The sequence below is a fragment of the Tachyglossus aculeatus genome, chromosome 18 (genome assembly GCF_015852505.1).
Source record: "Tachyglossus aculeatus isolate mTacAcu1 chromosome 18, mTacAcu1.pri, whole genome shotgun sequence".
Classification (NCBI taxonomy): domain Eukaryota; kingdom Metazoa; phylum Chordata; class Mammalia; order Monotremata; family Tachyglossidae; genus Tachyglossus; species Tachyglossus aculeatus.
This window is the reverse complement of record NC_052083.1, coordinates 34,026,309-34,052,778: the sequence shown is the minus strand read 5'-3', so window position 1 is coordinate 34,052,778 and position 26,470 is coordinate 34,026,309. Positions and strand designations below refer to the sequence as shown.

The following is a 26,470-nucleotide window of genomic DNA, read 5'->3' as shown; positions in this document are numbered from 1 at the left end:
ACATTAAGAAAAATCATGAAATTGAGGACTAATTTCCGGGTTTTTGGAAGGGATACATCTGCCATCTGCCATCAGTTTTGTAATATTTGTAACCACATATTCAAATTTCAATGGGATCAAATCTGCCCAGTTTGATGAATTTGAGCTATGTTGTTTGTGTGTAGCATGAGATCTTTATAACTGAGACTTTTTAAACCGGAGAGCCCCTGTGACACTTCTTGTAAGTGAAGGCATTTGTTCTGCTGTCCTTGGTCAAGTTTCTGGGACCTGATTTCTGGTTCAAAACTCTGGGCAACCCACCACCACTACTTCTGCTAAAAATAATAGTGATATTTGTTAAGCGCTTACTGGATGCCGAGCCCTGGGGTAGAAAGAATACAATCAGATGCGACACAGTCCCTGTCCTACGAGGGGCTCACAGTCTAAGGAGAAGGGAGAACAGGAATTGAATCCCCATTCTACAGATGAGAAAACAAAGACACAAATGGATAAAATGTCAAGGTCATGACAGCTCATGCTTTTTCTTGGCCAAATGATGAGGGACCTGTCCAGAAGAGCACTCCTCAGTGAATCCTTGTTGGGAGAGGTGGGGGCTCTCAGGGTTTGGGCCGTCTGGGGGTCCCATATGGGACTGGCGGTGGGTCAGCCTGACCCCTTAGCATTTAGTACAATGCTCTGCGCACAATAAGGACTCCATAAATACCACTGACTGAAGAGCAGATGGAGTAAGGGAAGCTTGCAACAGAGAACACAACATCTCAGTACAAAGTTTTGCAAAGAGGGGGTACTGAGGTCACAGTAGGGCGGACTGCAAGAGTCTTTGGGAGAGCAGCTGAAAACCAGAGTTGCAGGATAAGGCAGGAGGAAGAATTGCAACGATGAAGGGACTGACTACCAAAAGCTGCTAATACTCCTGCTGGACAGAAACACTTGGCTAAAAGCAGCACTTTATTATTATTATTCTTATTTTACTACAAATACTACTGATAATGACATTTATTAATCAGTTGTATTCACGCATTCATCCAATCGTATTTATTGAGTTCTTACTGCGTAAAAAGCACTGTACTAAGTGCTTGGAAGAGTGCAGAAGAACAATAAACAGACACGTTCCCTGCCCTTAACGAGCTTACAGTCTAGAGGATAAGCTTACAGCCTATAGGAGCACTTACTGCATTGAGCATTTACTGTGTACAAAGCACTGTACTAAATGCTTAGATTAAGCACCTACTATATGCAGCATGCTGGAAAAGGGACCAAAGATAAAGCCAAGTTGGTGATCCCAACTCTTGCCTCTGATGGCATTTCTTAAGCACTTACTATGTGCAAAGCACTGTTCTAAGCACTGGGGAGGTTACAAGGTGATCAGGTTGTTCCATGGGGGGCTCACAGTCTTAATCCCCATTTTACAGATGAGGTAACTGAGGCACAGAGAAGTGAAGTGACTGGCCCAAAGTCACACAGCTGACAATTGGCGGAGGCGGAATTTGAACCCATGACCTCTGACTCCAAAGCTCGTGCTCTTTTCACTGAGCCACGCCACTCTGTACAATGTAACAGAGTTGGCAGACAAAGTCCCTGCCTACAACCACTTTTGCCCTGGAAGCCCCATCCATCCATCAGTCAGTCAATCAACTAATCAATCACCAACTTCCTGCCCCTTCCTCTCCCCCAGTCTCCCCAGCCACCTGGTAAATCCATCCACTGGGGATGGGATCAATCAATCAATCATATTTATTGAGTGCTTACTGTGTGCAGAGCACTGTACTAAGTGCTTGGGAAGTACAAGTTGGGATGGGGATCAGAAGCCGGGAGCTGCTGTATCATAAACCCCTGAGGACACACAATCACTGCACTGTTTTTTAGTCAGGATCCTCTGGCCAGTGGCCATAGCTGGGGTATAAGAAATCTAGCTCTTGTGCTGTGGTGTAAGTAGTTTAATAAGATGTTGTGATTGGCGACTGCATTTATGCGGTAGATTCTCTAAGGCAGTTGGTAAACAAAGAGCCCTGCACACCTTTCTTTTTTCCCCTTCCCCTCATTATTCCACCTAGTTCTGGTACCTAAGACCAACACTATTAATGAATATTAGCTCATTCATCCCTGGTCTTAATCAATCAGTACTATTTATTGAGCACCTAATGTACGCAGAACATTTTATTAAGCACTCGGTCAAGTAAAATAGAGACAAAAGACCCCATCTCTGTCTTTCAGGAGTTTACATTCTAATGGGGAAGATAACTGTTTTGGGGAGACTGTAAGCTCCTTGTGGGCAGGGAATATGCCTACTGACTCTATAGTATTGTTCCCTCATAAGTGCTTAGTACAGTGCTCTGCACACAGTAAGCACCCAATAAATACGTGGAGAAGAAGCATGGCTCAGGAGAAGCAGCGTGGCTCAACGGAAAGAGCCCGGGCTTTGGAGTCAGAGGTCATGGGTTCAAATCCCGGCTCTGCCCAACCGTCAGCTGTGTGACTTTGGGCAGGTCACTTAACTTCTCTGTGCCTCAGTTACCTCATCTGTAAAATGGGGATGGAGACTGTGAGCCCCCCGTGGGACAACCCAATCACCTTGTAACCTCCCCAGCGCTTAGAACAGTGCTTTGCACATAGTAAGCGCTTAATAAATGCCATTATTATTATTATTATTATTATTAAATACCATTGATTGATTGAATGTACACCGAGAAGGCTTTTATTTTTATTTTAATAGCTTCCTTTTTTTCCCATTTTAGGGAAGCAGGTGCCGAAGCTAGAAAAATATTAAACATTAAAAACAGATGAATAAACGATGACATGACTGCTTTTTCAAGAAGCATCATAGCATCGCAGCCATCCCTTTTTTGAACACCAGAAAATCATATATTTTTTAAATACTGCAATTGGTGTGTATCTATCAGGCAAATGGGGTAATTCTAACCGAGTCCACCCCCTTGGGAATTTCTCTACCAAACAAAATTGAGGTTCATAAAGCAGCCGCTGGTTATTACGTTCCTAACTATCCCAAAACACCAAGTGGAAGCTAGAGCTTGTCTCATTTTAGACCAGTTTGCTCCGTCTTTTTTCCAGTGGGAATGTGGTTCTGGGCTGGGCTCTTCCCAGCAGGCAGAGCGCAAACGTCAAACCCGAAGAGGCTGCGGTTGCAACTCCGCTCTTGTCCCCACAGGGCTGCTTTCTGGGCTTTCCCAGCTGTAAAGGTTTCCCAGATCTTCCCTCCCCTCCCCACCCTCAGTGGAGTCCTTGTCCCTTTAGGCATTTCTCTGCAGGACTCGGATTGGTGCACAGCTCTCCTTTGCCTTTTAGGGACTGTTCCTGGTCACTTTAGAGTGATGAGGGAAGGGGTCCAGTGCCAGTGGGGTAGCAAAGGCTGCATTTACCAACCAATCAAGTATTTTTGGCCAAATACCCACAAGCCAATGACAGGAGTAGTCCACTAAGTCTGTGTCCGGGAGAGGCCGAGCTTCTTAGTGGACTGCGGAAGGGGGAGGGGAGCTCATTTCGACTCTTGGCCGCTGCTTGCATGTCTGTGTCACTCTCTGGACTCAGCCTAGTGGCCTGGCCATAACAGGGGTGTGTTCGGGGGGAGTCCTCCTCCTGGCTGGCAAAATGGTTATCAAAGTTTTTGTTGCCACATCTTCTGGGTCTACGGCGGTAGGTGTCTGGTGGGATTTGTGGGGCTTTCTTCCCAGCGTTCTCTCAGATGATTTTCAGGAGTGGAAAGCTAGAGGGAATGTGGTGGGCACAGGTGCACGCGTGTGCTTGTGTGTGTGTGTGTGTGTGTGTGTGTGTGTGTGTGTGTGTGTGTGTGTGTGTGTGTGTTGGATGGCTGACCTGCAGTGGTATCGGGGGAATAGGATTTGGGGAACGGTAGAGGAAGGGGAGCCGGGTCTCAAGGGGCTTGCAAAATTAGGTCTGTGCGTGCAGGTTGTGTGGAGGTGGGGCTGGATGGAATTTAAAACCGGGCGACCCCTGTGCATGAAGAAGTTTCAGCGAGGGGGTGGGTTGGCTGATTTTCAAGTTTCCGAGGATTAGGGAAAGTGGCTGTATATGCTCGACTGGGACTCGGTGGCTGATCTTTGCAGGTACAAAATGCATCAGAAATAGCAGAGTACATTTACTTCGAAATATTTCTGCACAAAGGGAATCGGATTAAACGAACTATTTTGGGCTGTAATTTAGTTCTTCCTCTTTATGTAGCCGAATTGTCAATTTTATTACTACTGAATGAATCATTTTTAATGCTATTAGTCGGAGAGGTGATGTATTAGTGGCAGGAGCCTACAAGCCTAGACCTCCAGAATCAGGTCGACCCAAGTGCAATTATCTGATTATTTCACAGAAAAATAATTTCTAAGCCTGTTTTAATTGACCAAAATCCTGAACTAGCCCTATGTCCAATCCACAGGGCCACTTTACAAGGGATACTCAGAGGTTTGGCCAATCAGAGAAAGTACATTACAGGGAGACACTGAAGGTCTCTTTTCATTACACTTTTTAAATCGTTCAGGTTTTGATTCGAGGCTCAAACTGGGTTCCGGGGCTGACTCTGTTAGGGCAACATTTTCATTAAGGTAAAGGAACCGCAGCGACTCGAAGAGAAAGAGTTGCCAGCCCAGAGGAGGCAGGAGCCGGGAGTGAGTTGTTTCCTTTTATATCCAGAGACTTGGGGAGCTCAGATTGCAGCCCTGATTTCAGCGTTGGCTCGGTCAGCGATGACACTCTAGACAAACTGCCTGCTTCATGCAAGTAACTGTAACACATAACTAGAATGTCATGGGCCATGTTCTCATGCCACCTCTTGCATCTCTCTCTACAGAAGAACTTTCCAGCATGGGAGAAGTAAACACTAAAAGAAAGAGGTTAGGTTATAATTACTCTTATTGCTGACCTAGTTGATCAAGCAACACTATTTATTGAACACTTGGTGCAGAGCACTGTACTAAGTGCTTTGTAGACATCATCCCTGCCTTCGAGGGTGTCTACAATCAAGCAAGGGAGACAGACACTACAAGAAGTTACAGGTGGAGGGGAGCAACAGAACTTGAAGATATATACGTAACTGCTGGGAGAAGTAGGGCAGTGAGGATTCAGGTATTTTAGGAGACTCAGAACTGCTGAAATCTCAGCAAACTGTTGAAGTGGTGTAGATGAAGCCTTAAGAGGGGAAAAGTACAAAACAGAAACACCCTGCAAAGAAACTAGGCCCTCTTATTAATAATCATAATTATGGTATTTGTTAAGCGCTTACTATGTGTCAAGCTCTGTTCTTAGCACTGGGGTAGGTACAAGGTAATCAGTTTGTCCCACGTGGGGCTCACACTCTTAATCCCCATTTTACAGATGAGGTAATTGAAGCATAGAGAAGTTAAGTGGCTTGCCCAAGGTCACACAGCTGACAAGTGGTGGAGTCAGGATTAGAACCCATATCTTCTGATTCCCAAGCCCATGCTCTTTCCAATAAGCCACACTGCTTCCTGTTAGCCTTAGAATCCTGAGGGTTCCATTTTTTTGGCTTCATTTTAAGTAATTTTTATCAACTACTACTGTTGGGCAATGATTTTGAAATAGAGAAGATGAGACAATTAGCGCTGAACATAAACACTTTTAAGCAAAACAAATAGCACCATTAAACTGGTTTTTCTAAATCAGAATCTGTTTTTGGAGGTTTGTTTTTTGAGTTGAGAAGTGATGGATGTGGAGAAACTCATTCAGAAGGTAGCAGGATTTAAAGTTGGGCTGGGAGTCAAAAGATAGGAGTTTTAGTTCCAGTTGAGCCGAAGGTAAACTGAGAAACCTAATCTTTCTGGGCCTCAGTTTCTCTTCCTGCAAAATGAAGATACTTCCTACTCCTGTCTCCCCGACAGGAAGATTAGGAGAAGACAGGGAATAATAAATATAAAAACAATGTAACTTCTCTGGAAAAAAGGCACCCTATAAATCAGAGATATGATTAGATTTTCTGCCTAAAATGCATCCCAAATTAATAATGGTGTAGAAATTCTCTCATTGACCTCTCCCGGGTTTTGCTTTACATCATAGCCTGTGGAACATGCAAAGCACAGAGACCCAATATAGTCTAATCCCCCACATCCCACACAATACAGGTGATTGTCCATTCACCCATTCCTTTGCACTGAATTCTTTTCCTATTTTATCCTCTCTTCTTTTGTGATTAGACCCAGCAAACTCTAACATACCTGAATGTACCTGATTGGTTTTTTTTTCAGCAAGGGTAATTTCTGTGCAATATCCCTGTTGTTTTTTTTTTCAGCAAGGGTAATTTCTGTGCAATATCCCTCCTCGCCCTCCTCGTCCTCTGACCTCTGACTCTGAATAGAAGCCCTTGCTTCTCCCTGAAGTCTGGGGCTGCAGGGGAAGCAGGGGAGGCTACGGTTGGTCCTATTTCTTGCCTCTGTACGCCCAAACAGGACTGGAAATAGGACCCAGGCACACCTCTCCAATCTAACTGTATTTTTTGAAAATGTTATCTGAAGTAGAGTCGCCCTCAATCCTACTGACACCTGAGAGTTTATTGCAGTATAGTGATAAAACAGAAGAGGGGTATTTTGAGATACACCAGGATCAGTCCCATCAAAGCTTGGGGAGAATTTCTACCTGCCTCTTATCAGTACTCAGTTTATATTTTTAGGAATGAGATTACATGGTCATTCAGAGAGCATGGCTACTTCCTTTGTCATTTAAGAGGTGTTGGCACAGTGGGAAGGAAGGGAGCCTGATCTACTGTATTGTATTGTACTCATATTGTAAATCTCTCAAGTGTTTACTAATGAGAGAAGCAGCGTGGCTCAGTGGAAAGAGCCTGGGCTTTGGAGTCAGAGGTCATGGGTTCAAATCCTGCTCCGCCGCTTGTCAACTGTGTGACCTTGGGCAAGTAACTTAACTTTTCTATGCCTCAGTTACCTCATCTGCAAAATGGGGATTAAGACTGTGAGCCCCCCGTGGGACAACCTTATCACCTTGTAACCTCCCCAGTGCTTTGAACATAGTAAGCACTTAATAAATGCCATTATTATTATTGTTATTAATGTGCTCTGCACTCAGTAAGCATTCAATAAATATCACTGAAGAGCCAGACATGGGAAGAGCCATGTTCTGGGCTTCTAGAGGACTTGGCTTCTAGTCCCCGCTCTGCCACTGGCCTGCTGTTTCACCTTAAGGAAGTCAGTTCACCTCTCTGAGACTTAGTTTCTTCATCTCTCCAACGATGATAATGGGGAAGTGCTTTGGAAAATGAAAGTGCTATTCAAATTCAACATACATCATTTAAAAGGCACTTGGATTTGTGATCTTTGGACATTTGATGTATGTCCCACCCCCAATCCCGCAGCACTTATGTTCATATCTTTAAATTATATATTATACATTACTTATTTATTCAGATTAATGTCTGTCTCCCCTTCTAGACCATAGGGTCATTATGAGCAGGGAATGTGTCTGTTGATTCTCTTGTATTGTACTTTCCCAGATGTGTAGTACAGTAATCTGCACATATTAAGTGCTCAATAAATACCATTGGTCAATTTATTGATTGATTAAAATGAATGGATTGGTTGGACTTATGCAGATCCCTTAATAAAAAAATAAACAGCTACCTCAAATATCTGGGGCAAGCGGGACTGAGCCTACCCTGGATATGTGAAAATCTACAGAACTGTTAGTACGTCCCTCTCTGTGAGTATCTTCTCCAAAAAGTACTTATAAGCACAGCTGCTTTCCAGAAAATGGATGAAGATTTGTAATGCCAAAATTTTAGCCTGTGGTGGAGATATCAATAACTGTTTCTTTACCCATTCGGGCATCTTGCAATGCTGCACTGGGTTATCGAAGCTTGATAAAATCCTTGTTAGGCAATAGTCTGTCTGAATGCCATGCAAATACCATGCAAAGTCAGCATCATTCATTTCTAAATTAAATTGCCTCCCCAGATCAGCAACTTGTTTCATTTCCATGGAGACTCTTCATCACCTTACCGGTCATCAAGTCTTCATTTTTGGATTAGCCAGTGCTAATTCTGCTTATAGTTGGGTCTGTACCCCAAGGAGCACAAGATTGCTGAATAGATAGAATGGGTTGATACTGTCACATCTCAGCCCCCTCCTCCAGTCTGGGTTGGTTTCTTGCTTAAAGTGGGATTTGAGAAGGGTTTTGAATGTTAGGAAGAGCTGCCTTATCAATCAATCTATCAATCGTATTTATTGAATGCTTACTAAGTGCAGAGCACTGTACCAAGTACTTGGGAGAGTACGAAATAACAATATAACTGAGTTGGTAGACAAGTTCCTTGCCCACAATGAGCTCAAAATCTAGAGGGAGAGACAGACATTGATATAAATAAATAAATTATGGGTATGTACATAAGTGCAGTGGGGCTGAGGGAGGGGTGAATAAAGGGAGCAAATCCAAGCGTATGGGTGACCCAGAAAGAAGTGAGAGAAGAGGAAATGAGGGCTTAGTTAGGGAAGGCCTCAGTGTTTGGAACATAGTAAGCTCTTAAATACCATAATTATCATTGTTATTATTATTCTGAAGAAGTGTCTCTGTTTTTAAAAGTAGCATTGTATTATATCAGAAAAGTATCTAATAGCACAATTTAACAGTAGAAGATCATTGTATAAAGTTATGTGCAGTGAAGAAAGAGAGTTGGAAAGTGTGTTTAGTTAGAACAGCTTCTGTCATTAAGACTTGTTTAGCAAGTGGCTGCTGTCCTGTGGCTGATGTCTGATGGGAGTTGAGAAGCTTTGGAATTTGGGTGTCTGTGAAACACTGGAATTTCAAGTACAGTTTAAATAATCGAGCCTCATTAAAGGATAGACACAAAGCTCATGGCCTGTGGAGTGTAATATTTCGAGGAGAAATGGGTAGGACCTTTATGGGCAGAGCATTGGGTTTTGAAATGTGCAGGTCTCTCTTGTAGTGTTTTTTCTCCTATGTAAATTTTTTCAATTACGTTGTTTAGAAGATTGCCAGAGAATACCCATCTCTGGAATTATTAAGCAAGCCCCTAAACACAAACCAAGCATCCAGGGGTGTAGACTGGATGCTAAACTGTAAATTAGACTTCTCTCTAGACTGTAAGCTCCTTACAGGCAGGGAATGGGTATACCAACTCTATTATATTCTATTCAGTCAATTGTGTTTATTGAGCACTTATACTATGTGCAGGGCATTGTACTAAGCGCTTGGGAAAGTACAATACAACAAAATTAGCAGTCACATTCCCTGCCCATAATGAGCTTACAGTCTTGTAGTCTTTCAAATGCTTAGTACAGTGATTGATTGAGGCATGGTGTTTCAAATTCACTGCCCTGTAGTGACCAAGTGACTGGGCTGTTGGGCTGGGATGACAATAGGGTGGACGTCTGTCCAGTTTTCACATGGTCCGTCCCGCTAGTCCAGTATGGCTACAGGCCCGGACACTTTTCCCTCCCTAATTTTATTTTCAGCAGTATAGAAGACACCTGAAAAATGAGACAAAGAGTTGCTAAGAAATTCATTGATGGGCAATTGTTCTGCACACAAATTTGCTCTCCAAATGCTCTGCACCCTATTGACTGTAAACTCTTTGTGGGCAGGGGTTGTATCTGTTTATTGTACTTCCCTAGCGCCTAGGACAATGCTCAGTTCTGTGTCCGCTCTCAGAGAGAGGAATCTGGGAGAGGAACCAAAACGGGAAGGGGTCAGGAGTCCCCCGCTGGACACAAATTCTAGGTTTGGGCAGATTTCCACAAACTGTCCCCAGTGAAGCCGTTCCATCAGGCTGCATCCCTGGAATTGTTTGGGTGTCTGATATTCCCAAGTGCCATCACTGTTCACCGCAGGTGACCACATGGGGTTGGTGTGGGAAGCAGAGAAAGCCTGTGGTAGCTCAGGTTTGTGGGGGGAGGAGGATGCAAAGAGCCCTCCATGATCATAGCCTTGTTGGCTTAAAGGAAAATTCAGTCCTGGCCCTCCTGTCCTTCTTCAATCCTTGCCAAAACAGGTGGGGTGCGGTAATAATATTGATGGTATTTGTTAAGCGCTTACTATGTGCACTGTTCTAAGCACTGTGGTAGATACAAGGTTATCAGGTTGTCCCACATGGGGCTCACAGTCTTAATCCCCATTTTACAGATGAGATAACTAAGGCACAGAGAAATCAAGTGACTTGCCCAAAGTCACCCAGCTGACAAGTGGCAGAGCCAGGATTAGAACCTACAACCTCTGACTCCCAAGCCTGTGCTCTTTCCACTAAGCTACGCTGCTTCCCCATAATAGTCATGCAGATGCTTTCTAGTCATGGGTGACCTCAACTGATGAGCTAAAATGAAAGTGTTTATCTTCCTTTGTGTTGAATTTCTCTTTCTAGGTTTAGCAAATGTAAACAGGAATGAATCATTTCATCCCAAGTAGTCTCAGAATGAAATGAAGACAGTCTTAGGGGGATAGTCATAAATCTGGATCTTAACTTCACATCTCTTTATGATAGTCATAAATTTATCGGCCTCTTCCTCCTCCTCTTCCTCAGCAGCCTTTATCCTGCATGCTATGCACAGAGCCCTGTCCTAGGCACTTGGAAATAAACAGCAGATGTAAAAGACATAATTCCTGCTCCCAAGCCATTTAAAATCAAAGCGGCTTCTAATATTTAGCAATTCACGGCATTTGCTGAGCACTTACTGAGTGCTGATCATTGTACTAGGTGCTAGGGAAAGTAAAATAAACAGGGTTGGTAGATATAATCCCTGCCCACAAGGAGCTTAGTGTCTACAGGTTGTAGAGAATTTGTACAGCAAAACTGTGTGCCAAACATTTCCCCTTCAATTAATTCCTTAGGAACCTTTTGCTTCATTTTTAGGTGTTTTCTATGCAGCAAGATTGGAGGGGGGACAGCCATTAATAAGGACATTTGCCCCGGCCTGTGTCTATGAGAGAGAGAGAGTTGAGCTGTTGCTGTTTCTAAATATAATTTAGGTTCATAGAGTAATAGATATCAGATGTGGAAAAGCCCTTTAAACCCTTCTTGGGGCTGGTAGTTCTCCAGCATTCTTTGGAAGAACTTTGAACACAGAGGTAGAGTTTTATGTTCTGCTATTTCTCCTGCTAGTTCTTTAATTAAAAAAAAAATAGCTTAAAAACCATTTAGCTTGTTAAACTCCTTTTAAATGCTACTTGGATTTTTTTCATTGTAAAGTTTTTTCCATATTATTTTAATTACTGAAATTCTTAATATATGGAACATACTTTTTGTATTCCAAGTCACTTCTTCTAACACGAATATATTTTACCAGGCTATCTAATTTTTCTCCTTTCTTGGGGCTTACAACTCTGGATATTTGTGGACAGTTATCATATTTCTTACTACTGCTTAGCCAACTTTTACATATTTAGCTGCCTTTTAAATTTTCCCCATCAATCAATCCAGGTGCCAACTCACAGTTGTCCCTCTTCTTAAAACTCTCTCTCCTGTAGTTTGTCTACATAAGAATAACACTTGTTGTTGTTAATCACTTACTTTGTGCCAAGCACTGTACTAAGTGCTAGGGTAGATATAAGATAATCAGGTCCCACATAAGGCTCACAGTCTAAGTAGGAGGGAGAACAGGTATTAAATCCCCCATTTTGCAGATGAGGAACTGAGTCACAGAGAGGTTAAATGACTTGCCCAAGGTCATACAGTAGACAAGTGGCAGAGCTGGAATGTGTGAGAAGGATTGAACAAACTCGTCCCTCTAGACTGTAAACTCGCTGTGGTGAGGGAACATGTCCACCAACTCTGTTACCCTGTACTCTTCCAAATACTTAGTACAGTGCTCTGCACACAGTAAATATGATTGAATGAATGTTTAGATTAGCATTTACCTGAGCACTCATTTCAAGCCTTACACTGCAATAGGTGCTTGAGAAGTACAGAATAAAGAAGTACCACTTCCCCTGCCCTCAGGAATTTTAGACTGTAGCAGGGAAGACAAATATAAAAATGGGGGCTGTTGAGATATGGAGAAGAGCTAGAGGAGGTGGGGCACTGTCTTAGTTTTCAAGCTCGGAGAAAGTCCTAGGTTCCTTCTAGGTCGTTGCTGGAATAGCTGATGATCAGTAGAGGAAATGCAGGCTCACTCTAGTTTGGTACTTATCCCACAAGATGGAAGTGAGGCACTGGTGGGCCATTGCTAAGAGATAGTGTCAATTCACTTGGCTGCAGAAGAACACCTGCTAACATTTTCCATGGAATAATAATAATGATAATAATTATGGTATTTGTTAAGCACATACTATGTGCCAGACACTGTACTAAGCACTGGGGTGAAGCAATGATAACCATTACAACAGTGATAATATTCCTCAAGCGCTTACTATGTGCGAAGCACTGTAGATAAAAGGTCAGACACAGTCCCTATCCTACATGGGACTCACAGTCTAAGTAGGAAGAAGAACAGGTACTGGATTGTACAGATTCTCCATTTTTCAAATAAGGAAACTCAGACTTACCAAAAGCCACATGGCAGGCAAGTAGTAGAGGGAAACTCCTCAGGCACCTCCCTGAGACAGTCTGATCTGTTGTCCTTTACAGTTGCCTTCCTTCGCAATTCTGCCACCAGTTTCTAGTTTATGGGAAGAAGAACAGGTACCTGAACCTCCATTTTACAGGTGAGGAAACTGAGGCTTACCAAAAGTCACACAGCAGGCAAGTTCATTCATTCATTCATTCAATCGTACTTATTGAGTAGTTATTGTGTGCAAAGCACTGTACTAAGCACTTGGAAGTGGTGAGGGAAACCCCTCATATACCTCCCAAAGACAGTGTGATCTGTTTTCTTTCAGAGTTGCCTTCCTTGGCAACTCTTCAGCCAGTTTTAATTCATGGGACTAGTTCAGATTCTAGGTTTAGTGTATGAACCAGAAGCCAGTCTCAGGGAAGATGTACTCAGGGCTTGATTTCTTCATTATGCTAATGTCTCTCCACTCCCAGCCAGCTGTCCTTAGCTTTCTCTTCCATTTTAACACAGCATAACAACTGCACCTTTTTCTTCCAATAGATTAAGAAGAAGCAGCAAGAAGTAGTGGGATTTTTGGAAGCCAATAAAATTGACTTTAAAGAATTGGATATAGCTGGTGACGAAGATAACAGGAAATGGATGAGAGAGAATGTTCCTGGGGAGAAGAAACCACAGAACGGAATTCCTCTCCCTCCCCAGATATTTAATGAAGAGCAGTACTGTGGGGTAAGAAGCTCTTGTAACCTTCAACAGATGACAGTGTGGCCCATGCATAGATTTAAAAATTATTCTTCAAGAGGAGCAGATGAATTTTGGAATCCTCTTTTGGATCAATCTATCAATCAATCAATAGTATTTATTGAGCACCCACTGGGTGCAGAGTACTGTATCAAACTCCTGAGACAGGGATTGTGTCCACTAATTCTACTGTACTCTCCTAAGAATTAAGTATAGTGACCAAGAGAGTAATAACAACAATAACTGTGGTAATTGTTAAGCACTTACTATGTGCCAGGCACTGTATTAAGCACTGGGGTGGGTACAAGCAAATGGGATTGGAGTACAACAGAACTAGTAAACCTATCCTGCCTTCGGGGAGCTTACATTCTAACAGTGTTAATTGAGCCCTTACTATGTTTCGAGTACTAAGCACTTGGGTGTGTACAATATAATTAATAGATTATTCTGAATCTCCAATGATAATTTCAAGAAATGTTCTGCAGAATTGAGAAAGCACAATAATTATTGAGTTCAGTAGGCTTTTGTGTGCTATTGCTGTTGTAAGGTGGTTCGTTGACATGGTTTACGTGAATTAGAAAGTAGGGGAGTGAAGGTGAATAAGCTGAACCTGGTTTGTTTATTTGGCGAGTTGGAATTTTGTTTAATTACTTTCATACAATGAAGCAAATTATGGTAGGCCGTATTCGTAAATGCATTGATTTTTGGAGGTGTTTGTTAGACTTTGATGTTTTTGAATACTCCGTTCTAACACATGTTCTCATTACACAGTTTGGATATAACAGGTTGGCAGTTTGTTCTGGTATTACATGATCCACAGGCTGGGGCAAGTAGATGAAGTGCAGGAAGAAACGTTTGGTTTTATATAATGTGGCTTTGGCCAAGGTGTAATTCTGCTATGTCTCTCAGCTTTACGGTACCTTGTGTTTTTGCAACTTTACAGTATTTAATATAAAATTAATGGGCAGCAAGGAAGCAGAACACTAGGCTAGTGGAGGGTTGAACAACAATCGAGGAATTCATATTGAAAAATGTGAATGATGGTGGTACCTTGGAAGCATTTAACCCCAACCCATAGTTCTTACTGAATTAACTATTCAAATGTGATTTTCCCCATAACCTGAGGGTCTTCAAGAACACAATTCCCATATAATAGGTGAGTTTCCTGTGAAAGAGAAGTCAGTGGAGATTTCCACTGAGGAGGAGGTGTAGAGTTCTGTGCGTGGACTGAGGTTGCCTTGGAAATAATGGGCAATCCTTCCTCTAGACCGTAAGATCCTTGTGGGTGGAGCACATGTCTATCAACTCTACTGTATCTTCTCCCAAGTGCCAAGCACATTGCTCAGTGCACAAAATAATTCTTAATAAATACCACTGATAGATTCCTTCCCAGCCCCTCCACAGCGTCACACACTTCCTAGCTCTGACTTTGTTCCCCACATCATGGAGGTGTCATGGACCACCTAGTAGAGCTGCAATGTCTGCCAGCTTGGTGATGGCCATTTGCCTCTTAGCCTGGGCTCTGGCTTCAAATAGACTGTCAATTTGTGCCAGTAACCTTTTTTTTTAAAATGGCATTTGTTAAGTACTTACTATGAACCAAACCCAGTACTAAGTGCTGGGGTAGATATAAGCTAATCGGGTTGGACACAGTCCCTGTCCCACATGGGGCTCACAATACTAATTCCTATTTTACAGATGAGGTAACTGAGGCACAGAGAAGTGAAGTGACTTGGCTAAGGTCACACAGCAGACAAGTTGCAGGGTCAGGCTTAGAACCCAGATCCTTCTGACTCTCAGGCCTGTGCTCTATCCATTTGGCCACGCTCCTTTGATTCTGATCCAGCCCTGTTTCTATTATAGACTGACCCCATGGCACTGCCTCAGTTTCCTCATATGGAAAATGGAGGTGATGCTATTCATCCATTTTACAGGATTGTTTTGGAAGAATGCTTAAAGACCCAAGGGAAATTTGCCAGAGATGAAGCACCGAAAACAATGGACAATTTTTCCAATTCCATAAATCGATTCTCAGCAAAGTAGTCATTTAATCATTACACATTTATCTGCAGGGGTTTATCAAGGTGGGCTCTCTCATGGTGATAAGATGGAGGAATGACCTCATCTTGGGAAGTTGGGAAATGGGTGTGGAATGGAGAAGCAAACTGCTTTCAATCTTTATGCTGTACCAGTTATCAGGTGGTTCGGATGAACTTGGGAGGAAGCATTTTATAGTTGCTAAATATTTACCATGTGACTGTTCATTGCAAGCCATCTAGAAAATTCTAGACGTATCCCTTACATGATACTTCAGATCAAGGGCAACTGCATTGATATTATAAGTGTCCTCAAAATAGCCTGAGTCCTCTTTGCGGTACCAAGAATCTCACAGGTTTATTCCGGCTCTACTTTGAAAAATATTTAAGAATCCCTCAAGCATCATAGTAGTTAGACGTAAGTGGGGAAAAATGACTCAACATTATTTAATGAGTTGGTCCAGATCTTAGGAACACAGGTGGGGCACCGGAAAGAACACAGGACTGGGAATCAGAGGACCCAGGTTCTAGTTCCCTCTCTGCCACTTGCTTGTCATGTGACCTTGAGCAAGTCACTTCTCTGGGCTGCAGTTTCAAAAAATTGGGAAGGGGACAGAGAAGGAAAAATACGTTTTTAAAATGATCTTATTTTTAAAGGTCTGCTTGTGAAATTAATTCTGCTCTTCTACATTTCAGTATTTTGTTTTCAAAAAAGTTGTTGGAATATGAGTTGGAAATCTACTTTGATAGAATCTCAGTCTAAGGATTTGCTTTTCTGCATTTCTTTGAGCCACATAACCATTAGTACATGAGTGCGCACACACACACACACACACACACACACAACCCCCCTCCCCCATTCTTCCCCCCCATCCTTTGTTTGGGAAGATGATGCTCTTCATGGTGAAATTCTGTCCAGGTGCAGCTGATGAAACCAATGCCTGACAGAGTCTCGTCCACACTGTGTGTTGGTAAAGATAGCTCCCTTCTGTACTGACCAGATTGCCATCTGCAAGGCCTGTCTCTGTATTCAAACCTTCCTCTTGGCATCCTGATCTTTGCAAAGCCACAACTAAAAGAGAGTTGCCTGCCAGCCCGGGCTGCTGATGGCAGTGTCCCAAGTAGAAGGCTAAAAGGCAGGAATGTATGATCTCAGAAACTGGGGCAGAAAGAATATGTTGGGTGGGCTCAGAGCTGAAAAACTGTCCCCAAAGAGTTATAATAATAATAATTCTGGTATTTGTTAAGCATTTTCTGTGTGCTAGGCACTGTATTACGCACTGGGGTGAATACAAGCAAATCAGGTTGGGTATGGTACATGTAAGACACGGGCCTCAGTTTTAATCTCCCATTTTACAAATGAGGCAACTGAGGCATAGAGAAGTCAAATGACTTGCCCAAGGTCACACAACAGATAAGTGGTGGATGCCGGATTAGAACCCAGGTCCTCCCAACTCTCAGGTCCAGGCTCTAGACCAGAGAAGAGTTATAAAGTGGCATAATCCTGGATATACCATCCAAGTCCACTCAGTTCTGCCACAATGCATGTCTTCACTGAATATTTTGGCTGTAATAATAAACAAAAATTGTGGAATTTGTTAAATGCTTCCTATGTGCCAAGCACTGTTCTACATGCTGGGGTAGGCACACGATAATCTGATCCCACATGGGGCTCGCAGTCTTTTACTTCACATCCTATAAACAGTTAACCGGACTATGTCTCGGATTGCAGGAGCAGGTGGACAGAAGGCTTGGAGACTTTGCTGAGCAGTAGGTTTCTCCAAGCTGGGAGTGAGGGGAGGGATCAGATGTCAGTGGACCCTGGAGAGTACTGAAGTGTCCCTGCCAACAGGGCCCCCTCTACTATATGTAGAACAGATGAGGAAATCGTTCTGAGAGCCCCTGCTAAATAGGGAATGGAGCCCCCAAACAGGATATCAGACACAGAGGAGGCAAGGTTACCACTGAAAGGAGAAGAACAGGAGGAAGTCGCGAAAACATGCTGTTGACAAGTGGGAATCTCTTCCCCACAGCACAGGTAAGGGTTCTGCCAACGCCTGGCTAAAACCATAGCAGGCCTCACTCAGACTTGTCTTACAATTAACCAGGGAAGAAGGAAGCAAATGGGGCTTGTCCTTAGGATGAAAGGTGAGTAGTAATAATAATAGTAATAATAATGGCATTAATTAAGCACTTACTATGTACAAAGCACTGTTCTAAGTGCTGGGAAGGTTACAAGGTGATCAGGTTGTCCCTCGGGGGGCTCACAGTCTTAATCCCCATTTTACAGATGAGGTAACTGAGGCACAGAGAAGTTAAGCATGGCTCAGTGGAAAGAGCACGGGCTTTGGAGTCAGAGGTCATGGGTTCGAATCCCAGCTCTGCTAACTGTCAGCTGTGTGACTTTGGGCAAGTCACTTAACTTCTCTGTGCCTCAGTTACCTGGTCTGGAAAATGGGGATTAAAACTGTGAGCCCCCTGTGGGACAACCTGATCACCTTGTAACTCCCCAGCGCTTAGAACAGTGCTTTGCACATAGTAAGCACTTAATAAATGCCATTATTATTATTATTATTAAGTGACTTTCCCAACGTCACACCACTGACAATTGGCGGAGCCGAGGTTTGAACCCATGACCTTTGACTCCAAAGCCCGTGCTCTTTCCACTGAGCCACGCTGCTTCTGGCCATTCGTCTGCTTTTCAGCCGGGCTGTTCCCTTTCCAGTATGGCTGCAGCACTGGACATCTTTATGTCTGGGACTTTAATTCTCCGAGTTCCGGGGCTCGGAAGCGGCGCCTGTGTGAGCCGGGAGAGGGGAGGGGAAACCTGAAATGTAGGGGTATCAGGGATTCCCCCCAGAGAAAAGCTGTAGGCTTGGGGGATTTGGAAGGATGTTTGCAAAATGGTGCTGATGAGATCATTACGCGAAGTGTGATGCCCAGAGTGATGCGTACGATTTTAATTGGTGTACCCATATCCTCAAGGGCTGCCAATATCCACCCTAAAGAGAAGCAGGATGGCATAGTGACTATAGCATGAGCTTGGGAGTCAGAAGATCATGGGTTCTAATCCTGGCTCTTCCACTTGTCTGCTGTGTGACCTTGGGCAAGTCACTTCACTTCTCTGTGCTCAGTTCCCTCATCTGTAAAATGAGGATTAATAATAATAATGATGGCATTTATTAAGCGCTTACTATGTGCAAAGCACTGTTCTAAGTGCTGGAGAGGTTACAGGGCTCACAGTCTTAATCCCCATTTGACAGATGAGGTAACCGAGGCACAGGGAAGTTAAGTGACTTGCCCAAGGTCACACAGCTGACAATTGGTAGAGCTGGAATTTGAACCCACGACCTCTGACTCCAAAGCTCAGGCTATTTCCACTGAGTCACGCTGTGAGCCCAGTGTGGGACAGGGACTGTGTCCAACCTGATTGGATTGTATCCACTCCAGCGCTTAGTACAGTTCCTGGAACATAGTAAAAGCTTAACAAATACCACAATTATCATTATCATTATTAAAATACAGGTGGGTGTATAGGCAGATTGGGAAGGGCATTTTTCCTAATGTTTCAGTGGACAAACCATTTCCTCCTTGTCACTTTCAGTGCTGATCAAGTCATTTTCACCCAGCATGGCTCAGTAGAAAGAGTCCGGGCTTTGGAGTCAGAGGTCATGGGATCAAATCCTGGCTCCGCCAAGTGTCAGCTGTGTGACTTTGGGCAAGTCACTTAACTTCTCTGGGCCTCAGTTACCTCATCTGTAAAAATGGGGGTTAAGACTGTGAGCCCCACCTGGGACAACCTGATCACCTTGTAACCTTCCCAGCACTTAGAACAGTGCTTTGCACATAGTGAGCACTTAATAAATGCATTATTATTATTATTATCAGCATTAGAGCTAAGTAAATGACTTGACCCCCTCCCTCTCCTTAGCCCTTTTGTATATCTCTGATTAGCTGTCCCTGCCTTACACGACTTTCATGAATACCTCACTGTCACTGAATTTTTAAATAGATCTGTTACTCGTCACCCTTCTCTCCTTTAAGCACTTCAAGGACTGGGGCGATGGAAATTTCTTCTTTGGGAACTTCCACAAGCACACTGCTTAGATTCTGAGCCTCATGAGAGCCAAGCATTATTCTAATTCCCACCTGTGAATGATCTCCCAGTTCTTAGTACAGTACCCTGCACACAGTACACATATTGTACTCTCCCAAGCACTTAGTACAGTTCTTTGCACACAGTAGAGCTCGATAAATACAATTATAATAAACACTTTGTAAATCCTGTTACTACTACAGAGCTTTTGTTGAAGATCACCTTCTTGGAGAAAATGGCCTTGGATTTTAGCAAGATGAAGGATAGAGATGACTGCCCAATGTGCCAAGGGAGCAATGATGTTTGCAGGGTCCTCTCCACCCTGGGAAATTTTTAAATAAAGAACAGATAATGACCATTCTTATTACTCAATCAATCATTCAATTAATCGTATTTATTGAGCACTTAGTGTGCAGGGCACTGTTCTAAGCACTTAGGACTTACACTATAACAGAGGTGGTAGTCGGGCTTATGGTCTAGAAAGAGCTTATAGTCTTTGTCTTTATTGCTTTGTCCAGATGACCATATTCCTTCCAGCCCTGGGTTTCCACAAATTCAATATTTTTTCCACAATTTCCAGTAGCAAAATTCTGGTGGCTAATTTCACCAAGGTTGCCTATCCAAATAAGTGTCTAGGAACCAACTGCATTATTAGGAACAGAACGACATACACTTCAATACTGCCTTTTTTTCCTTTCAGATGTCAAATACATGTATATCCCTGATCTAACAGACTGGATGGCATTTAGGGGTGTTAACTGCATAATTATTTGCCCAGGCTACTTGTCCTCAGAATAATCGAGAGGAACAGTTTAGGCAAACATATTAATTATCAAGCAGGTAGATCGATTATAACATTCTCTGTCTTCTGTTTAAAGGATTTTGAATCTTTCTTCTCTGCAAAAGAAGAGAATATTATCTATTCGTTCCTTGGTTTGGCTCCTCCCCCAGGCTCAAAGGTAGGAAATGTAAGCCTAATTAGTCCGTGATAAATTTCAAAATAAATCAAAGGAGACACTGTGCTAAGATGCACAATAATGCCCTGTGACAGGGAGTGAAACAGAATTTTCCTCAGCCAGTTGTTGTGACACAGACGTGAGGAAAGATGCTACAAACTTTAGTAGTGACATTTCTCTTCCTCCAAGTGATTTGCCATTTCATTGCTGCAGTCTATTAATCAATCAATCATTTTTATTGAGTGGCTTACTATTGTGCCGGCACTGTTTTAAGCACTTGAAAGAGTACAATACAACTGAGTTGTTAGGCATGATCCTTGCCCATAAGGAGCTTACAGAGTCAAATCCCAGTCTGAGTTAACCTAATAAATGGTGTTTGACAAGAAATGTGACCCTGTAAATCATGATGGAATCAGCACCTAAATCCATCAGACCCCTGTGGGATGAAAACTTTGTCTGACCTGATTTAACTTGTATCTATCCCAGTGATTAGAACAGTGCTTGGCACGTAGTGAGCGCTTAGCAAGTACTAGAGAAGCAGCGGCGTGGCTCAGTGGAAAGAGCCCGGGCTTTGGAGTCAGAGGTCATGGGTTTGAATCCCGACTCCGCCACACGTCTGCCGTGTCGTCTTGGGCAAGTCACTTAACTTCTCAAAGCCTCAGTTACCTCATCTGTAAAATGGGGATGAGGACTGTGAGCCCTATGTGGGACAAACTGATCACCTTGTATCCCCTCAGCGCTTAGAATAGTGCTTTGCACATAGTAAGCGCTTAACAAATGCCATTATTATTATTATTTCCATAATTAATTAAATTTAGAGCTCGGTGAGCAAATAGCTCACATTCATTCATTTCGTTATGGTGCAGGTTGATAATTCTCTGTCTCCTTGGGTCAGAGGAATTTAAATTTGGAGCTGGTATGTTAGAGAAGTGGGAAAGATGAGTCCAGTGATTATGAGGAAAAAGGTGGTTAAAAACGTTGAAGGTCTTCCGTGTCCTCTGGTTTATCTCATTCTTCCTGTGCGCGTAATCAGTTAGACGGTGTTTTCGTGAAGAAGGAGGGAGAGGAGCACCAGTAACTGCCGAGTGCAGCACACTGTACTAAGCACTTGGGACGATACAAATGGAGCCTTAGCCCGAGTCCCTGCCCTCAAGGAGAAAATCAAACAGAAAATGGCTCCCCAACAAGCCAGCACAGGTGGCTGTGCTGTGCTGAGGATGTGGTTGGGGATTATGGCCCTCGGTGAATGCGACTCGGGGGAGACACAGTCGCAGCTGTAACCAGAGCAGCATGGATGGCTCAGTGGCTAGAGCACGGGCCTAGACGTCAAAAGGACCTGGCTTCTAATCCCAGCTCTGCCACGCGTCTGCTGCATGACCTTGGGCCAGTCACTTAGAGCCCAGGCTTTGGAGTCGGGGTCATGGGTTCAAATCCCAGGTCTGCCAATTGTCAGCTGTGTGACTTTGGGCAAGTCACTTCACTTCTCTGGGCCTCAGTTACCTCATCTGTAAAATGGGGATTAAGACTGTGATCCCCCCGCCCCCCCCCACCCGTGGGACAACCTGATCACCTTGCAAATCCCCAGTGCTTAGAACAGTGCTTTGCACATAGTAAACGCTTAATAAATGCCATCATTTCTTTTTTTTCCCTCTGGGCCCCATCTGTAAAATGGGGATTAAGAGTGTGAACCTCATGTGGGACAGTGACTGTGTCCAACCTGATTAACCTGTATCTACCCCAGCATTTAGAGCAGTGCTTGGCACATAATAAGTGCTGAACAAGTACCATAGTATTATTATTTTTTGGACGGTCCCCTAAACTCCCACAATCTGGATAAACATAGAATTAACATTTTTCCCCTATACATAATAAATAGAAAATGATGTTCTTTTTTTGTGGAATATGTGCTTTTTCTTCCCCTCTGGATTTCTTTCCATTCTCACATATTGTTGGTTTCATGTGTTTAGGGGGCAGAAACAATTGAGGAAGCATCAACCCTCCCCAATGGTGATACAACAGGAGAAGACCATGATGCCACGGAAGTAATGATTGCTCACTGCTGTCATTTTCAGAGTCCTAATCTTTCAGGACCCTCGGTTTCTGTTTTCCTAATTTAAATATTTTAGTTCTCTGCTAAACACCCCATATTTCTTCCTTCCCTCTCTCACCAACCCCTCAAAAACAATTCTATGCAAATATATGTGCATTGTTAGCAAGCAGTAAACAGGACCAAATTGCTATTTTTCAGAATTCATATGCGCAGAATGCACATAACATGATACAGTCATTTTTTTCGGTCATTTTCAGCTCTGAGACTGCAGATTCCCTTCTCTTTATCAGCTGTCTTATAGTGTGTGCTGGTGGGAGAAAGGGGGTCTGGATGAGAGAGCATGGATGGCTCAGTGAGAGCCATCACTACTAATGTAAAATGAACTCTAGCACACATCCTGTTGGAGGGAGGCTTTGCCCTACCCCTTTCAACTGTTGGGTCTGAATAGCCAGGGGCCAGAAAAAGCACATTACTGCTTTTTCATGGACAAAGCATGCAAATGTACAAAAGATTTTGAAACGCAGTCATCTTTGAGCTAGAGGGGATGGTCCTACTAGTTCCTAACCAGTAAACCTGGAAAGAAAAGTATCTACCGGCCCAAAGGATTAAACAACCCGAGATAGAATTTGGCTTGTTTTCCTTTATGTATCTGTGTTAACACTGAGGTATGTTAACGATTCTGTGCCTTTTCTTTATGGCCAGGGGGCAGAGATTACTGAAGTAGCAGGAGGTGAGGAGCACAAAAAAGACAGTGAAGATGTGGGAAATCCTTCTGAAACCCAAGAGGAACATGTGAGCATTTCTTTCTTCACTACCTTTTGCCTACTTCCTTTTGTTTAAAGGTATTTGTTAGATGCTTACTATGTGCCAGGCACTGTACTAAGTGCTAGGGTAGATACAAAGTAATCAGGTTGGACGCAGAGCATGTTCCACAAGGGACTCACGGTCTTAATCCTCATTTTTACAAATGAGGTTAAGTGAGGAATAGAGAAATCAAGTGACTTGCCTTCTCAAGTGGAGGAGACGAGATTAGAACCCAGGTCCTTCTGATTCCCAGGATCGTGCTCTATCCATTAGGCCACACTGCTCCTCTTTCATTCTTTATGCAAAGATGATCCTGGGGGAAAGGGGCAGGAGAAATTGCCCTTCAGTTCTCCCTTCATGGCATCTTAATTTCTCCAACACTGTTAACCTACTGAAGTGGATGTGTTGGTTGCCCTCAAGGCATGGGTAGACAACATAGCTGCTACTTTCTCCCTTGTTCTAAATAGAATTAGAGAAACTTATTATTGTTCTAACGTGTAATTTTTGGGGGGCTTTCCAGGGGGAATTTCCTTTGTGAAGGGACTGCTCAAACTTTTTGCCATATTGTGACACAAAAGATGCAGTCAGTTCTTCTCTGACATGGTGTTTGTGTTTCTGAAGAAGCCTGTGTCAAGGAAAATTTGCTGTATCACTCACACGATCATTTCTTTGGCAGAACTGACCGTACTTTGTGTTTAAAGAAAGTTGTGAAATTCATTGAGCTGGTTTTTCATGGATACATTAATAGTTGTGTCAAGGAATCATAGCTGACGGGGGCAAGAGAATTCAAGTGGTGCTACACAAAGCATTAGACTAGTGGAAGCAGTGTGGCCTAGTGGAAAGAGCATGGGTCTGAGAGTCGGAGGATCAGGGTTCTAATCCTGGCTCCACCACTTACCTGCTGTTTATAACCTTAAAATGGCGATTTAATACTTGTTCTCCCTCCTTCTTAGACTTTGAGCCCCATGTGGGACTTGATTATCTTGCATCTACCCCGATGCTTAGTACAGAATTTAGCACATAGTAAGCACTTAACAAATACCACTGTTATTATTACCACAAAACCACAACTGTTACTATAATCAAATCCTCAGTTTAGAGTGTTGGCACCAAAGTCACCGTGACTAAATCAAAACTAGTCTGTCAACGTCTGATGGGAGATTTCATCATCATCATCATCTTCAATACAAATGACATTGATTCTCAATTCAACATCTGGATTCTAATCCCAGCTCCGCCACTTGTCTGCTGTGTGACCTTGAGCAAGTCACTTAAGTTTTCTGTGCCACAGTCACCTCATCTGTAAAATGCGAATTAAGACTATGAGCCCCATGTGGCACATGGGCTGTGTCTAACCTGATTAGCTTCTAGACACCCCAAAACTTAGTACAGTACCTAGCACAAAATAAGCACTTAACAAATACCACAAAACAAAAAACAAAAGCTCAGCCAAGTCCTAGTCTGAGGAATCTGGATTTTAAAAGATTTTGGAAGGTCAAACCTATTTTAAACTTCTTTTTCTTCTTCAACACACCATCTCAATCAATACTTTCTCTTTGCAATAAGAAGGAAGAGGCAACAGAAGAAGGGGAAGCAACGGAGAAGCATGAAGAGGAGGCAGTAGAGGAAGCTGAAGAAGAGGCAGAAGAAGAGGAAGACTCCTAGTACCTTGACTATCTTTTTCCTTCAGGTTTTCTAGGTAATTATTTATCCAGGTAATGGCTTTGTCTTCGCTGGTGCTAGTACCCTGACAGTGATGCCAATCCAGACCGTAATTTGTCATTGGGTGGATGTGACCAAAGGCATCATACGCAATGCTCAGTTTTGTCATGAATCATCCCACAGAAAATTCTCCTGGGTGAAACACTAGACCATCACTGGGACATTCTACCCAGCCTGTGATGGCTAGAATAGCGACAAGCGCACTGTGGAACATTGCTCTGGTGTCCTGCCTTCATCTGGCCAGTGGATTGCTCTATTGCTCTATTTGTCCATCAGCAGGACTTGAGCAGCATAGCCTAGTGGAAAGATCTTGGGCTTGGGAGTCAGAGGACCCGACTTGTCTGTTGGGTGACCTTGGGAAAGTCACTGTACTTCTCTGTGATTCAATACCTGTTCTCCCTCCTACTTAGACTGTGAGCCCCAAATAGGACCTTAATATCTTGCATCTACCCCAGAGCCTAGTACAAGCTTGGCACGTAATTCTTAACAAATATTATTATTGTTATTATTATTATTCTTTGCCCTTTTCCACTAGAGATGTAGTAGGCAACCACCATTGCAGAGACAAACATAGAAATGTATTCTGTGGGCTTAATTTCAAAATGGGCAGCCCTTTGATGGAGTCAGATGTTCCTAGCACAGTGATTAGTTGGGGAAAAGACCTTCCAGTTCACTTTCTTCGTGGACAAATATAGTTGTTCCTCCTGATAAGGAGGAGCGGAGGTGAGAGCAGGTTCAGTGAGTTGGAAAGCAAAAAAAAAAAACCTCCCAAAAAACATTTCTAAATTCATGGTAACAGATCAGGGATAGATTGAGCGTTTACTAGAGTTTCTTTAAAGCAATCCTCTTTTTTGAATAAAGAATAATTGTTTTCCTCTTCCTACAGGAAGTTCAAGCAATGCAGCACCACTTCAGCCACCTTCCCCAACAATTTTCCCTAAGAAATGCCTTTGCCTGAGGTTTGGACCTGTTTCTCAGATCGCCAAGGCTCTATTGAGGAAGTGCTCAGCATTTTTAAAGTGAAAAGAATACGTGAAAGCATACAGAATAGACACACACATAGGTGCGCTCGCAGCTTTGGGTGTCTGGAATTTCAGTCCTTTGCTCAAATAGACTTCTTTGCTCTGGATGTACAGAACTTCTGTGTAAGCATGCCTGGATATTTGATTCCAAAAGTTGTAATCCTGGCTCAGGAGATTCCAAGATGTCCCCCTATATGTGCCTGATGCTACATGTCTCAAACTCACTTTCGAAAATGAATGTGTTTTCCAGTTTCACAGCAGTATGAATAAATACAGTGAAGTCAAATATTACCTTCGTCCTGAGAGACATTATTCCCCTGACATATCAACTCGATAAAAGTGCCAGGCGCTCTAGTTTCCTCTTGGGTAGTCTCACAGCGTCCCAGCCACCAATTTTTATCAGCCTTTGCCTTGATGATTTTTCTTTCTCTGTTGAACATTAGGTTTGTAGAATAGGGTAGCTTCGGTACATTCAAAACTGTTTTTCCAGTTCTCTCTGCTGATTTTAGTCAAGAGTGTCTGTCTCAATATATGTGCTCATAAAAAGAGCCT

The 26,470-nt window shown here is 43.1% G+C and overlaps 1 protein-coding gene across 4 annotated transcripts in view; it reads left to right on the top strand.

Moving 5' to 3' along the window:
* The window catches only part of LOC119940134 (guided entry of tail-anchored proteins factor 1-like), a 73,027-nt gene extending 46,818 nt beyond the window's left edge, over positions 1 to 26,209 (top strand). Inside the window, exons 1-7 of one of the 4 annotated variants that reach the window (XR_005454887.1) lie at positions 3,476 to 3,651; positions 13,035 to 13,220; positions 20,243 to 20,323; positions 22,288 to 22,362; positions 23,073 to 23,162; positions 24,741 to 24,889; positions 25,787 to 26,209. Coding sequence is in view for 3 of the 4 variants with exons in the window: in XM_038760196.1 (XP_038616124.1) it covers positions 3,607 to 3,651; positions 13,035 to 13,220; positions 20,243 to 20,323; positions 22,288 to 22,362; positions 23,073 to 23,162; positions 24,741 to 24,839 (576 nt within the window). In the remaining variant the exon portion in view is untranslated. Of the gene's footprint in view, positions 1 to 3,475; positions 3,652 to 13,034; positions 13,221 to 20,242; positions 20,324 to 22,287; positions 22,363 to 23,072; positions 23,163 to 24,740; positions 24,890 to 25,782 lie in introns of those variants that run through there. The other 3 variants (XM_038760198.1, XM_038760196.1, XM_038760200.1) reach the window with 3 other exon arrangements.
* Positions 26,210 to 26,470: the final 261 nt, after the last annotated feature.